General features: G+C 29.3%; 3 protein-coding genes across 7 annotated transcripts in view; 1 reads left to right on the forward strand and 2 right to left on the reverse strand.

Moving 5' to 3' along the window:
* The window catches only part of LOC123259528, a 23,514-nt gene continuing 11,116 nt past the window's right edge, over positions 1–12,398 (forward strand). The window contains exons 1-6 of one of the 4 annotated variants that reach the window (XM_044720086.1): positions 1–611; positions 1,281–1,690; positions 1,768–1,896; positions 2,354–4,066; positions 5,028–5,721; positions 5,775–6,040. In XM_044720086.1, coding sequence (XP_044576021.1) covers positions 1,348–1,690; positions 1,768–1,896; positions 2,354–4,066; positions 5,028–5,707 — 2,865 coding nt within the window. In that variant the 5' untranslated portion in view covers positions 1–611; positions 1,281–1,347 and the 3' untranslated portion in view covers positions 5,708–5,721; positions 5,775–6,040. Of the gene's footprint in view, positions 612–1,280; positions 1,691–1,767; positions 1,897–2,353; positions 4,067–5,027; positions 6,041–12,398 lie in introns of those variants that run through there. The other 3 variants (XM_044720084.1, XM_044720087.1, XM_044720085.1) reach the window with 3 other exon arrangements.
* On the reverse strand, positions 7,223–10,261 carry LOC123259544 (antichymotrypsin-2-like). 2 transcript variants are annotated; one of them, XM_044720120.1, is made up of 8 exons: positions 10,130–10,261; positions 9,778–9,917; positions 9,507–9,689; positions 9,222–9,432; positions 8,677–8,891; positions 7,810–8,143; positions 7,489–7,627; positions 7,244–7,377 (listed from the first exon to the last, which is right to left on the reverse strand). In XM_044720120.1, the coding sequence occupies exons 1-8, from the start codon at positions 10,137–10,139 to the stop codon at positions 7,371–7,373; spliced, it is 1,239 nt and encodes a 412-aa protein (XP_044576055.1). In that variant the 5' UTR covers positions 10,140–10,261; the 3' UTR covers positions 7,244–7,370. The 2 variants fall into 2 exon arrangements, with proteins under 2 accessions (XP_044576056.1, XP_044576055.1); XM_044720121.1 differs by lacking the exon at positions 7,489–7,627 and having other exon boundaries at positions 7,223–7,377; positions 10,130–10,259.
* LOC123259557 lies at positions 10,755–12,368 on the reverse strand. Its single transcript, XM_044720140.1, has 4 exons — positions 12,064–12,368; positions 11,337–11,455; positions 11,083–11,223; positions 10,755–11,017 (listed from the first exon to the last, which is right to left on the reverse strand). The coding sequence occupies exons 1-4, from the start codon at positions 12,110–12,112 to the stop codon at positions 10,853–10,855; spliced, it is 474 nt and encodes a 157-aa protein (XP_044576075.1). The 5' UTR covers positions 12,113–12,368; the 3' UTR covers positions 10,755–10,852.

Genomic DNA, 12,398 nt, shown 5'->3' on the forward strand with positions numbered 1-12,398 from the left:
TAAATTGTAAGAGCCAGCACACCAGCAAAGCAGAGAAAGAATACAATACAAATCTTAGCTCTTGCTCCCTCCCACATAACTTTAAACTATTTTAAATTTTGACCGTTGAGGTTTCCTCTTTCTTCTGTTTCGTATTGTCGGGCGATTGGTCCGCTGACTTTCAATGGATGGGAGACCGGTTGTGCGCGCGCTCAGATTGGTCCAGACCCTCCCTGTGTGTATGTACATACGTATGTACGTATATGTGTCAGCCTGTTGCTTCGGCTTTTAGTATAACGCGTTCTCTGTTTCTCTGTTGGTGGTTGTGATGCTGATGCTGAATACCTCTCGCCTTTACTTGCATTTTTTACCAACCACTCGGTCTCCAGCTTCACTCGGTGGTTTACGTATACAGTTTGCAGTGTCAGTGATGTTTATTTCATTTTTAATTAATCTCAGGCCAATTTCAAGGCAATAAAACAATAATACTGGTAATATATTATTAATCAGTGAAATATAATATAATTGTTATAAAAAGAGCGAAGGATTAATCAAATATTCAAAGGAATTCAAGCGATTTGTTTCGTCATCAGCTTTGCTTTTTTTTTTTTTTTACTTATGTAAACTTCAAGGTACGATTACATTTTAATAATGCGCCTACTCAGTTTTTTTTTTTTTTTTTTTTTTTTTAAATAATAATGATACTGAAATCGGCAAACATCTAAAAATTCTTGAAATTTTTTTTAAAAATTAATTTAGAAAATATTTTATCATTTTTAGAATTTTTAGAAATTATTTATTTATTAATTATTTTGAAAAAATTGCATTTTTAATTTTTTAAAATTTCTACATGGCAAATTTTTTTTATAATTTTTTTTTTTGCCATAATTTATTTGTTAAAAAAATTCTGAAAATTATCAAATATCTGCTAAATTATTTTTTATGATTTTTTTTTTAAATTATGACTTTAAAGTTAGCAGTTTTGAGTATTTTTTAATTTTTTTTAACAAGCAAATTTGTTCTGAAAAATGATTTTCAAAAAAATTGCATTTTTAATTTTTTTAAACTTCTAAATGTCAATTTTGTTTTAATTTTTGTTTGCCATAATTGATTTGTTTCAAAAAAATCTTAAAATGGTTAAATATCTGTTAATTAATTTTCATATAATTTTTTTTAATTTTTAAATGTAGGATTTTTTTGTCAAATTTTTTTAATTATAATTAAATTGTTATAAAAATCTAAAAAATTGTTAAATGTTTCTTAAATTCACTATCATATAATAATTTTATTTATTTTTTCAGATTACATATTGAGTAATTACATTTAAGCAAGTGATTGCGATACATTAATCAAAATTTTAAATCCACGATGAGTGACTCGAGTGACAATGTCAAGTACAAATGGACACCTGACAGTACTTCCCTGTTGGTCTCAGTATGGGCAGATCGGCAGGTGCAGAAGCAATTGGAGTATGCGACAAAACCGCAATTGATATGGGAAAGTGTGGCGAGGTATATGCGCAAAAAAGGATATGAAGTTACGGCCAAGCAATGCAGATCGCGGATGAAGCAAGTGTTGGTGTGCTACAAGGAGGCTAAAAAAAGTGGGACGAGAGCCGGAGTTGAGCGCTACTATGAATCGATTGACAAAGTGTTAGAAAGCAAACGAATTGAGAAGAATATAATTAATGATAATGGAGTAGATACTGTTGGTAAGTTATTATCTGAATAAATATGATAAAGTTGTCGTGATTTACTGACGCCTGTTTAATGTTGTAATGGATTTCAGATTCTACTAAAGTTATCAAGTCACCGCCGAAGGAGATTAAAACTAATGTTAATATACGTATGCGACAGAATAAATTCGATGATTCAATTAATAAAAATATTGAAGTTATTCCTGGAGATTGGCAATTTGGTACTTTAATTAAATAATTTTTTTTTATCATACTGAAATTAAAAGACATCTAACAATTTTTTAAAATTTTTTAACTAAAAAATTACAGCAGGATAATTTTATTTAAAAAGTTCTATTTTTACAAACTAAAAAATTACAAGTTCAATTTTTTATAAATAATTTTCTAGACCTAGTTTATTAATCAAGAAAAATTAAAAAAATTTTAAATGCTAATTTCAGTGTCATTATTTTATGATAGGAAAATTAAAAGACATTTGACAATTTTAATAAATTTTTTATTAAATTATAACAAGAAAATTTTATTTAAAAAATTCAATCTTTAGAAGCTCAAAAAAAAATAACGTGCGATTTTTTAGACCTAGTTTATTATTAAAAAAAAATTTTAATTGCAAATTGTCTGCTAATTTCAAAGTAATTTTATTAAAAATTTTATTTTTGTCATAAAAAAATTTTTCAGAACATCATGAATACGCAGATTCATCAGAGTCCAATGAAACAGTCCTAGCCCGTCCAGTATATCGCTGCTTTTCTCCAATGAAAAACGCCGGAACGAGTACAATCACCGACACGATGCCCCTAAACAAAACCGCGCGACGTTCGTTACTAATTCCCAGTGACGAAAGAATAAGATACGAGAACGGCGAGAGGTATTTTGAGATCCCGACTAAAAACAGCGTTCAGAACGTGCAAAATCAGATAATCCAAGAGAATATGATGCTAAAAACTCAGCTGCGTGACAACATCCAGCAACAACAACCAGAGAGAGAGTACCGTCCTCTGAACATAAATCCTCGGCCACAGCCTCAGCAGAATATACTGTACCACCCCAATCGTGTTTCAACAAACATGCAGCGAATTCAAAGCCAGCTCCAGCATTACTGCATCGGAAACAACGGAGCGCGGCCTCAAGAGCCGCGCAAAATAATAAATCCCGATGAGGATCTGACGAGGAATGAAATGCACCGGTATTACTTGGGTACTGACGAGTACCCGGACATGGAGCCGAATTTAAATCAAGGATTTATCAGCGTGAAGAATAATAAAGCGCACAATTTAAATGAAACTTATGATCAGCTTATGTTTGGCTTTCAAGGTCCTTGGCAAGCAGATACAACGACTATTACCAACAACGCGACGTTTAATGATGACACACTGTCTATTGAATTTCTCCAGGACTCGCCCAGCCCTTCGGAAAATGAAGGAGTAGAAGTAAATGGGAAAAGTAACTCATACGACAATCGTACAATTCCAAACGCTCCAGTAAGGACAAAAAAAATCCAGAAGCTCGAGCAGTTGATGCTAAATGCCATATCATCGCAGACAGAAGTGGTGAATAAAATCCTCGCTGCTCAAGATGTGATGGTCTCTCGAATTCTAGACTTTGATAAGGACCGCCAGAGTCGCCTGGAAGATCGATTAAACCAGCTGATGACTGTAGTCCAAGCAACAGTCACTAAAAAGGAAACTGAGCCGGAAGAAGTCCAGCAGATAAATTTCCCAACTTGTTTTTCACCTCCGCCAAAACCTGGAGCTGTACCGCCAAAGCTGGACCTGGTACCACCGAAGCCATGTCGTGTGCCTTGCACAAGTCCAGGAAATGTCGAATTGATAAATCAAAATCCTGTGCAAACTCGTCCCGGAGTTATTGGACCCACTAAGCCAGGTACTATTTGGACTAAGCTTGGACCGGTGTCCCAATCTCCGTTCGTGAGAGCCCAGCAGCAAATTTCAGCGGTGACCAAAGCTGCTGAACACTGGAGGACTCAGTCGTCTGCTGAGCGACGCATCGCTCAAGCTTGCAGTTCGGTTAATAATACTAAAAGCTTAATTACTGAGACTATTAAGTTTATTAATAATGAAAAGTTGATCGAGGAGAGGATGGAGAATGCCAGGCGTACTTTGAATCCTGACAAAGATCAGACAGCTCGTCGTAAATTGTTTGAAGCTCCGGAGGAGAAGAAAGAGCCTGGGAGGAAAGAACCTTGCGCTGCGATAGTTCTGACTTCTGCTTTTTTGGATATTGAGCGACTAGCTGAAGAAAAGTCGCGGTATGTTGCGTCAAGGTATGAAGAAGAGTCTAACTCTAGTGATGATTTGCTGACTGGTCAGGGAGAAAGTTACGATCGCTTGAGGCGGTTGAGCATTCGCAGGAAGCCTAAAAGTGTTCAAGGTAGATTGATAGATATGAGTTTTATTTAAATTACAATTATGTGTTTTACAAAATATTAACACTAACATTAATATTGGTATTTTTAAATATTATAAATATTTTTCTTTACAACTAAAGGTACAATTACGGTATCAGGAATCTTGCTTCTCCGATAAAATATCCCAAAAAAAATATCCCCGGACAAAATATCACACAAATTCCATGATAAAAGGGCACAATAATCCTTTATTAAAAAGTTGATATGACGTTTTAATTGTTGTCGCTTTTCGTTGCCATGGTATATAACCACACTAAAAAAAATAATTCTTAGCTGGAGGGTAAAATTTCTTGGCTCAAAAAAATTTAATATTTAATATTTAAATATTAATTAATTAAATTAATTATTTAATTAATTTAAATTTTAATATTTAAAATTTAATATTTAATATTCTTCCTTAATGGAAGATTGAAAATTTCTTGAATGAAGTCAAATTTTCTTGAGCTCAGAAAATTTCTTCTTGCTCCAATATAACTTTGTCTTCCTTAAAATTTTTTTGGTGCAAGAAATTTTTTTTCTGTGCACTTTAGCAACGGTTACCATAACAACGATTAAATATTAATGATTAAAATTTATCAAAATATAGATTAATTAAATTGTGGATAATAAACATTTTGATAAAAGCGCGCTCGATTTTCTAGTATTTTAAATTTTTGTAAAGTCGTGCTACGAATATTTGTTGAAATGCCATAATTTTTTTCAAATTTATTGTTTTGAATTGTTTTATTAAAAATTTAATTATTTAAGATATTTTGTCGGAGGATCAAGAATCATGGAACCATAATTTCATTTATTATTATTACATATTACTATATTAGGTATTAGTCTTTGGTAACATATCTTTTTTTAAAATGATTTTTCTGCCTGTCTAGCTTTTTATGTTAATTGTCCAATAAACTAATATTTTATTTTAAACTGTTCAAGGTAATATTCTTGGAGATAAACTGGACACTTCAACACCGGCTAAGACGGCTCGGGATAATTGTAATAACAATAATTACGACGATGAACCGCGACAAACTATTCAACAGCTGGCTGACTTGGTAATGAAGAGCGCGAGGTTCAGGAATGTCGAGCCTATTAATCCAGGTAATCAACAAAAACTATCTGTTCACTTCCCGCAGCGACAGGATCTGCCGACTAGACCAGCGCGCGAAAAGGACAGAGAGACGCAAAGACAGAGCTGTAATAAAGCATATGATTGGTTGAATGATAGATACTCTTATGGAGATAAACAACCAATTGGACGGTTCAATGAACCAATTTATAATGCACACCCGATTGGTTTCACCACAGCCAATTTGAATATTAACGATGAAAAAATCGTCAGGCCGACGTTCGACCAGCAAGTTGGATTCCGACAGGACATGCTGAAGAAATATCAAGAGTTAAATGAGATTCAGAATTTGAGAGAGATGAAAAATCGCGAGCTGATAGATAGATACGCTCCGGACTCTAAACTTCGGAGTCGAAGTTGTGGTGATGACGACGATGAAGTATTCCTTGACACCACGACTACTCTGCGGCCCTACAGGAAGACGTCATTAACTTCTTCCGGCACTGAGCATTCCGCTAAAGCAGGAACTAACTGTGTTATCTCATAGCTAGAGTTTATCAAGTATATTTTTGTACTTTGCTTTATTATTATTATGTTAGTTTTTTATTTTATAGGCAGCTGGAGAACATGCAATAATTTGTATGTGCAATTGAAATTTATTATCGCTAGTGGATTAGTAACATATGTCTTCCAATGTCATACAGTTATTTTGTTATTACTTTTATCTTTACTCATTATTTTTTGAGTAGATACTGCCATAATTATATTTTTCTTTTTCACATTGTTTTTTATTAGTATATAAACTTTATTATCAAATTCAAATTATAACAGTGACAATTAAAATTTTTTATACTTTGTATTTCATAAGAAATAAAAATATGTCTTTATATTAAAAGTCTGTATTATTAAGAGGATAAGAAAAATTTTGTCTCCAGAATAGTCATAATTTTATCTTGTGAAATATTGAAATTTTTAAAGATATAAACTCATCCCGATGTTACACTCATCGAAACCTTTCATTTGAGTACCCACATCAATTTTTCATATATTTATATATGAAAAATATATCAAAAATGCATGTGGGTACTCAAATGAAAGCTCTTGATGAGTGTAACATCGGAATGAGCTTATATCTTTAAAAATTTCAATAGTTAAGAAAGTACAATGCAATTTAACATAATCAAGAAACTACCTTGTATCTTGAGAACTATTGACATTTTTAAAGATATAAGCTCACCCCGACATTATACTCATCGAGACCTTTCATTTGAGTACCCACATCAATTTTTCATATATTTATATATATTATATATATGTATATATGAAAATGTATGTGGGTACTTAAATGAAAGCTCTTGATGAGTGGAACATCGGGATTAGCTTATATTTAAAAAAAAATCAATAATTAATAAAGTACAGTGCAATTTAATAAATATCTTGTGAAATGTTGATAATTTTAAATATATAAGCTCACCCCGATGTTATACTCATCGAGAGCTTTCATTTGAGTACCCACATCAATTTTTCATATATTTATATATATTATATATATGTATATATGAAAAATATATCAAAATGCATGTGGGTACTCAAATGAAAGCTCTTGATGAGTGTAACATCGGAATGAGCTTATATCTTTAAAAATTTCAATAGTTAAGAAAGTACAATGCAATTTAACATAATCAAGAAACTACCTTGTATCTTGAGAACTATTGACATTTTTAAAGATATAAGCTCACCCCGACATTATACTCATCGAGACCTTTCATTTGAGTACCCACATCAATTTTTCATATATTTATATATATTATATATATGTATATATGAAAAATATATCAAAATGCATGTAGGTACTCAAATGAAAGCTCTTGATGAGTGTAACATCGGGATGAACTTATATCTTTAAAAACATCAATGTTTAAGAAAGTACAGTGCATTTTAACAACAGTCATTATTTAATAAAGAAAAATTTTATTTATTTATAGTTCACATGTCACAACAGTCAGATAGTGACTGCAAGGTTGCTGATAATTATATTAAATACTTAAATTATAATTATTTGTAATTAATTTCCAGTTTAAATTATATCTTTAATATGACCACTGAAAAGAACAATGTGCTCGCTTACAATTTGGAAGAAAAATGGTCTGTCTACATTGAAATGCGCTCTCTTCAGTGAACTATCACTGAATCCCAGTCTGTTTTGAAGATCAAATACTGAAAAAAAAATTTTTTTTATTTATATTTAAAAAAAAAATTTATTTATCGATAACATAAAATTTGTTTTAGAGTGCGAGAGCTTATGCGAGTCGATAGTAAGAATATTACCTTTCTTCGAAAGTACAGTGTCCAGAAAAAAGTGTCACTGCATCTAGATCACCAAGTCGTTTAATGATTGAGTAGTAGAAAGGACGATCGATACGAAAATCAAATGGATATTGTATGGAGAACGATGTGATTTCTAAGCCTTTAAGATTTTTTAACAGTAAAATTAAGAGTAGAAAGTTCAAAGAATATTAGCAAAGAATTTAGAACATTTAAGCCAAGGACAGTTATTACAATTAAAATTAGCGACAAAAATGTATTAATTACAGTAATAACAGAAAGCAGCTGCGTAAGAAGGCAAAAAAAAAAAATAAAGTAACTCACCTGTAGCAGCAGCAGCTTCACTGCCTTCTTCGTTGACCTCAATGAAAGACTTTTGAACTATTTTGCTTACTTTCAGCGGAGGAACATCCATTATTCCCGTGAAATTAGCGGTATCTTCGAACATTTGGTTCATACCAAGGGCGTTAAGTGGCTTTTTAAGGTCGATTTTACTTTCTATTTTAAATTTAGGCAGAAACAAGTCTATTTCAAATTGTTCTCCAGACAAAAGTCGCTCGAATTTTAATTTATGAAGACCTGCTTCGATATCACCAAGCCCGGAGATTTCATCAGGGAGGAATATAATCATACTCAGTGAATCTGTCTCGTCAGTGCTCTGAAATAGTAATAGTTAAATTAAAATTCAATTAACACTGGTTTAGTTGTTTGATACTTTCAATTTTATACTTAAAAAAATAAAATGTTTTCAAAAAAGCAATCTTAAAATTTGTAATTAAAAAAATATATTTATTAATTTATTAGAGATGAAAATGAAGTTAGCCTATATTTCAAAAATTTTAGAAATTTTTTATTGAAAAAATTTTAATTATAAAATTTTAAAAAAAATTTCACATGTAAAAAACTTAAAAAACTATAAGTGCAATTTTTTAGAAATATCTTTTTAGTTGTAATTTAATTAATAAAAAAAATCAAAAATTTTTAGACGTCTGCTAACTTCAGTGTCATTATTACAGTTGATTTTTTTTTAATTAAAATAAAATTCCACCGTCGTCTAGGACCAATAAGTGGTTAAAGCGACGATAAACAAATAATTAGAAAAAAAATAAAATAAAATTACAAGTGTCAATAACAGCGTTTTACCTTACATTGCAATAATTAAAAAAAAATTTTTTTAATTAAAATAGTTACCTCATAAGGTATTTCAATAAATCTGGCTTTCAATTCGGGAAGTATACCGTAACGATAATTTCCTAATCTATGCATCATTGGCACCATTTTAGTTCTTTGTTCATCCAGGTGGAATGTCCTTGGATGAGTTTCATTCTCAATAAATTTATCAGCCCATATTCCTTTGAAATAAACAGCGTTTACAAGAACAAGCGCAGTGTCTGCATTCAAATCTCCTGTAAATTTTAATTTAGTATCAAAATATTTGAAAAAAATTATTTTATTTATATTAATTTTAAATATATATATTTTATATTTTATTTAAAGTAAAAGACCCAGTTATTGACACTTGCAATTTTATTTTAATTAAAAAAAAAACAAACAAATCTAATAAATTAATAATTATAAATTTTAAAATTGATTTTTTGAGAAAATTTTATTTTTTTAATTAAAAATAATTAATAAAATATTTAGAATAAAATTGCAAGTGTCAAAAAACTAGGCCAGTGTCAATAATTGGATCTTTTACTTAATATTTATTTATATTAATTTTAATTGAATTTTACCAGGTTGTACAACGTCTTTAATTCGTGAATGAGTCTCTTTTTCGCACCAATTATTAATAATTTGACTGGAAGCTTCAGCATTCATAAAATCAAGACTCTCTGCAACAGATCTGAACGTTGACTCAGTAATATTTATAAACGAAGGCTTGATCGGCACGACTTTAGTCACGAAAATTTTATTCGCTAATTTTACTTGAGCTTTTTCAATCGTCTGAAAAAAATTAAATTAAAAATTTCCTTACAACTAAAATTAAAGCAGCTAAAATAGTAATATAAATAACTAACATTAAAATTATCGATCAAAAAATTGATCCCAGTTTTCTGGACATAATTTTCATGGTTGAGATGGAGAGCTTTGGTCATTTCTTCAGCAGTTTTACCCCGAGCTCCATAAGACGCCATCATCAGCACCATCGCTGCGCTCAACGGAGAGCAAATAAAGTTATCCGCTACATCTTTAGATACAGCCTAAATAAAAGAGTATAAAAATTGATTGATCAAATATTTTCTTTAGTTATCAACTACGTGAGCTGGCAATAAATATTTAATGTCTTACCTCATAAAATTCTGAAGAAAATTGATTAATACTCGCTGATACAGAACGAACGGCATGACGTTTATCATCACTTGATAAATTTAGTCTCATAGAACTCGTACATTGGATTAAAATAAAAATAAATATTCCACAAAATATTCCTGTAATTAATTTTAATTATTAATATTTAACATGCTTTATTTTAAAGATTCTTTAAATCTAAAAACATCCAGAGAGTTCGAACTGCGCGTCACTATCTCTCGATTGATTTGGAGTTTATCTACAAATTGAAACTTTAAACTATCTTAAATAACATGAAATATTAATTATTAATTTTTTATAATTATAAATAATTATTTTAAATAAAACTCACCGCGATTCATAATGTGAATGACCTCGGAACTTGTACTGCGCTCGAAAAAAATCTTATAAGTTCCGTTAATTACGATCAAAGCAACCGACACAACGGTAATCCCAACAGTTATGTTCCCGAGCTACAAAGACGTTGACTATTTGAATTTATTCCAACCCAAGTATTTAATCCCCCCACTTTATCAACGATCATCTGTTTATTACACAATAATTTATTTCAAGCTTGTCCACCCAAACCAATACTAATAAAAATACTCATTTTGCTCTAATTTAATCTGAAAAATAGAAATTTAATTATGATACTTAAATTAGCCGACGGTTGACAATTTTTTTTCAACAATTAAATTGCAAGAAAAAAAATTGCATGCATAATTTTTAAAATCTTCTGCATGTAAAAATTTTTTTCAATAAAGAAAATTTTAAATGTCGGCTAATTTTCCTGATTAAACAAAATGATTTGAGGATTAATTTTCTAATTATTTTTAATCCTGTTACATCATATAAATCATATCTTTTATGGGCATTTAACATTGTGAAATCATTTTCTTTAATAAGGGTTAATATTCATAATTAAATTTACTATCTATAAATTATAATTATAATTATGACTAAGTAGTTTTAAAAACTCTGTATTTTTTTATTTACAAGTAAAATTATAGTCAATGTCAAAGTTCATGATTGACTTGTTTAATGTTGAATTTTTTTTTTTTAAAAGCAGTTACGCTTAAATTCTTTTAAGAGCGTTTTCACAAGCATCACAGCATCCTTTTTCTTTGACCACCGCTCTCGCGCATTGACATTTAGGAGGATGCGTCTTTCTAGACACACCATGGCATGGATCTTCTTTAGGCATTTCACATGGTGTACAGCAACAAATCTCACATGGGTCCTAGTGAAAATTCTAATTTATATTTCTTTTTAATTTAACAAATAAAATTTAGATATTTTTCATACCTGCATTTTTATTTGACAAAAATTACGCTCGCAAAGTCTCCTTAATTCGCGCTGATAATCCCTTGCAAGTCTCTCCTGTATCATCATTTTCTCTATCGAACTTGGTGAGGTCTGAGATTTATTGTCATTTCTCGGTTTTACCTGGATGACATTCAAATTGTATTTTTAATTTTTTAAATTTCTATGTCAATTTTTTTCCCATTTTATTTCTTTAAAAAATTATAAAATATCTGGTAAATTTATTTGTATTTTACCTGGTCATATTCATTAACACTCTTAAATTTATCAAAAAATTTTCCAATACTCATTTTTACTTTACTCCAAGACCATTTATCTTTGTAACAATCAAGAATATCAGGTGGATTTTCTGAAACTGAAAAATTAAATTTATAAAGTAGTTTACAAAAATATTTATGATATTAAGAAACTATAATAAATAAATTATAATAATAAAGTTAGCCGACGTTATTTATTTTTTGATTTTGTTTAATTTAGTAAATTAGAACAAAAAAAAAATTATTTTAAATTGCACTTACAGTTTTTCAAATTTTTTACAAATGAAATTTTAAAAAACAATTTTTTTGTAATGATTTTTTTAATAAAAAAAATTCTAAAAATTTGGCTTACTTTATTATCATAAATTATAGAAAAAAAAATTTATTAAAATTAAAAAAGCTCCAAAAAATAATAAATTTAATTTTTTATTAATATTTTTTTACAATTTTTTAATATTCTTTAACAAACAAATTTGTTCCAAAAAATTTAATTTTTTTTAATTTATACCAGTGATTTTTTTTTAAATTTATTTTTGTCATAATTTATATTAAATTCTAAAAATTCTAAAAATTATCAAATCTCTGCTAAATAAATTTTCATATAGAAGCCTAGTTTATTTTAAAATAAAAATATAAAAATTATCAAGTGTCTGCTAATTTCAGTGCCATAAATATTTACTTATAAATAAAAAAAAAAAATACTCACAATTATTAATTACTCTACTTACAGTAGAAGACTGACGTATGTTATCCATTGAATAAATTTGTTCATTTAATAACTGGTAATTTAGATATTAATAATTTAGATCCTTTGTAAAAAAGTCAAAGTGCAATTAAAAATGTCCGACTGACAAATGAATATTTGTGATATTTGTTTATGTGTTTATATCTACATAAATAAAAAATATACTATATTTATTTGTTTATCTGTAAAGTGCCGCCAAATAAAAGTGCTCCATCTAGCGTTTTCGAGATCAAAATTACTGATTCACATTTTCTCTTGACAGACATTCCAATAACTAATAAAAAAAAAAACAAGAT

The sequence above is a fragment of the Cotesia glomerata genome, linkage group LG2 (assembly GCF_020080835.1).
Source record: "Cotesia glomerata isolate CgM1 linkage group LG2, MPM_Cglom_v2.3, whole genome shotgun sequence".
Lineage (NCBI taxonomy): Eukaryota > Metazoa > Arthropoda > Insecta > Hymenoptera > Braconidae > Cotesia > Cotesia glomerata.

Bases quoted from the DNA above. Each gene is read 5' to 3' on its own strand.
- LOC123259557 (XM_044720140.1), bottom strand. From the start codon at position 12,112: ATGGATAACATACGTCAGTCTTCTACTGTAAGTAGAGTAATTAATAAT. The intron at 11,456-12,063 runs GTGAGTATTTTT...TTAATTTTTCAG, and splicing joins AAGTAGAGTAATTAATAATT to TTTCAGAAAATCCACCTGAT. The intron at 11,018-11,082 runs GTATGAAAAATA...AATTTTCACTAG, and splicing joins TTTGTCAAATAAAAATGCAG to GACCCATGTGAGATTTGTTG.
- LOC123259544 (XM_044720120.1), bottom strand. The intron at 9,433-9,506 runs GTTAGTTATTTA...AATTTTTTTCAG, and splicing joins TTTTGATCGATAATTTTAAT to ACGATTGAAAAAGCTCAAGT. The intron at 8,892-9,221 runs GTAAAATTCAAT...TAAAATTTACAG, and splicing joins TAAAGACGTTGTACAACCTG to GAGATTTGAATGCAGACACT.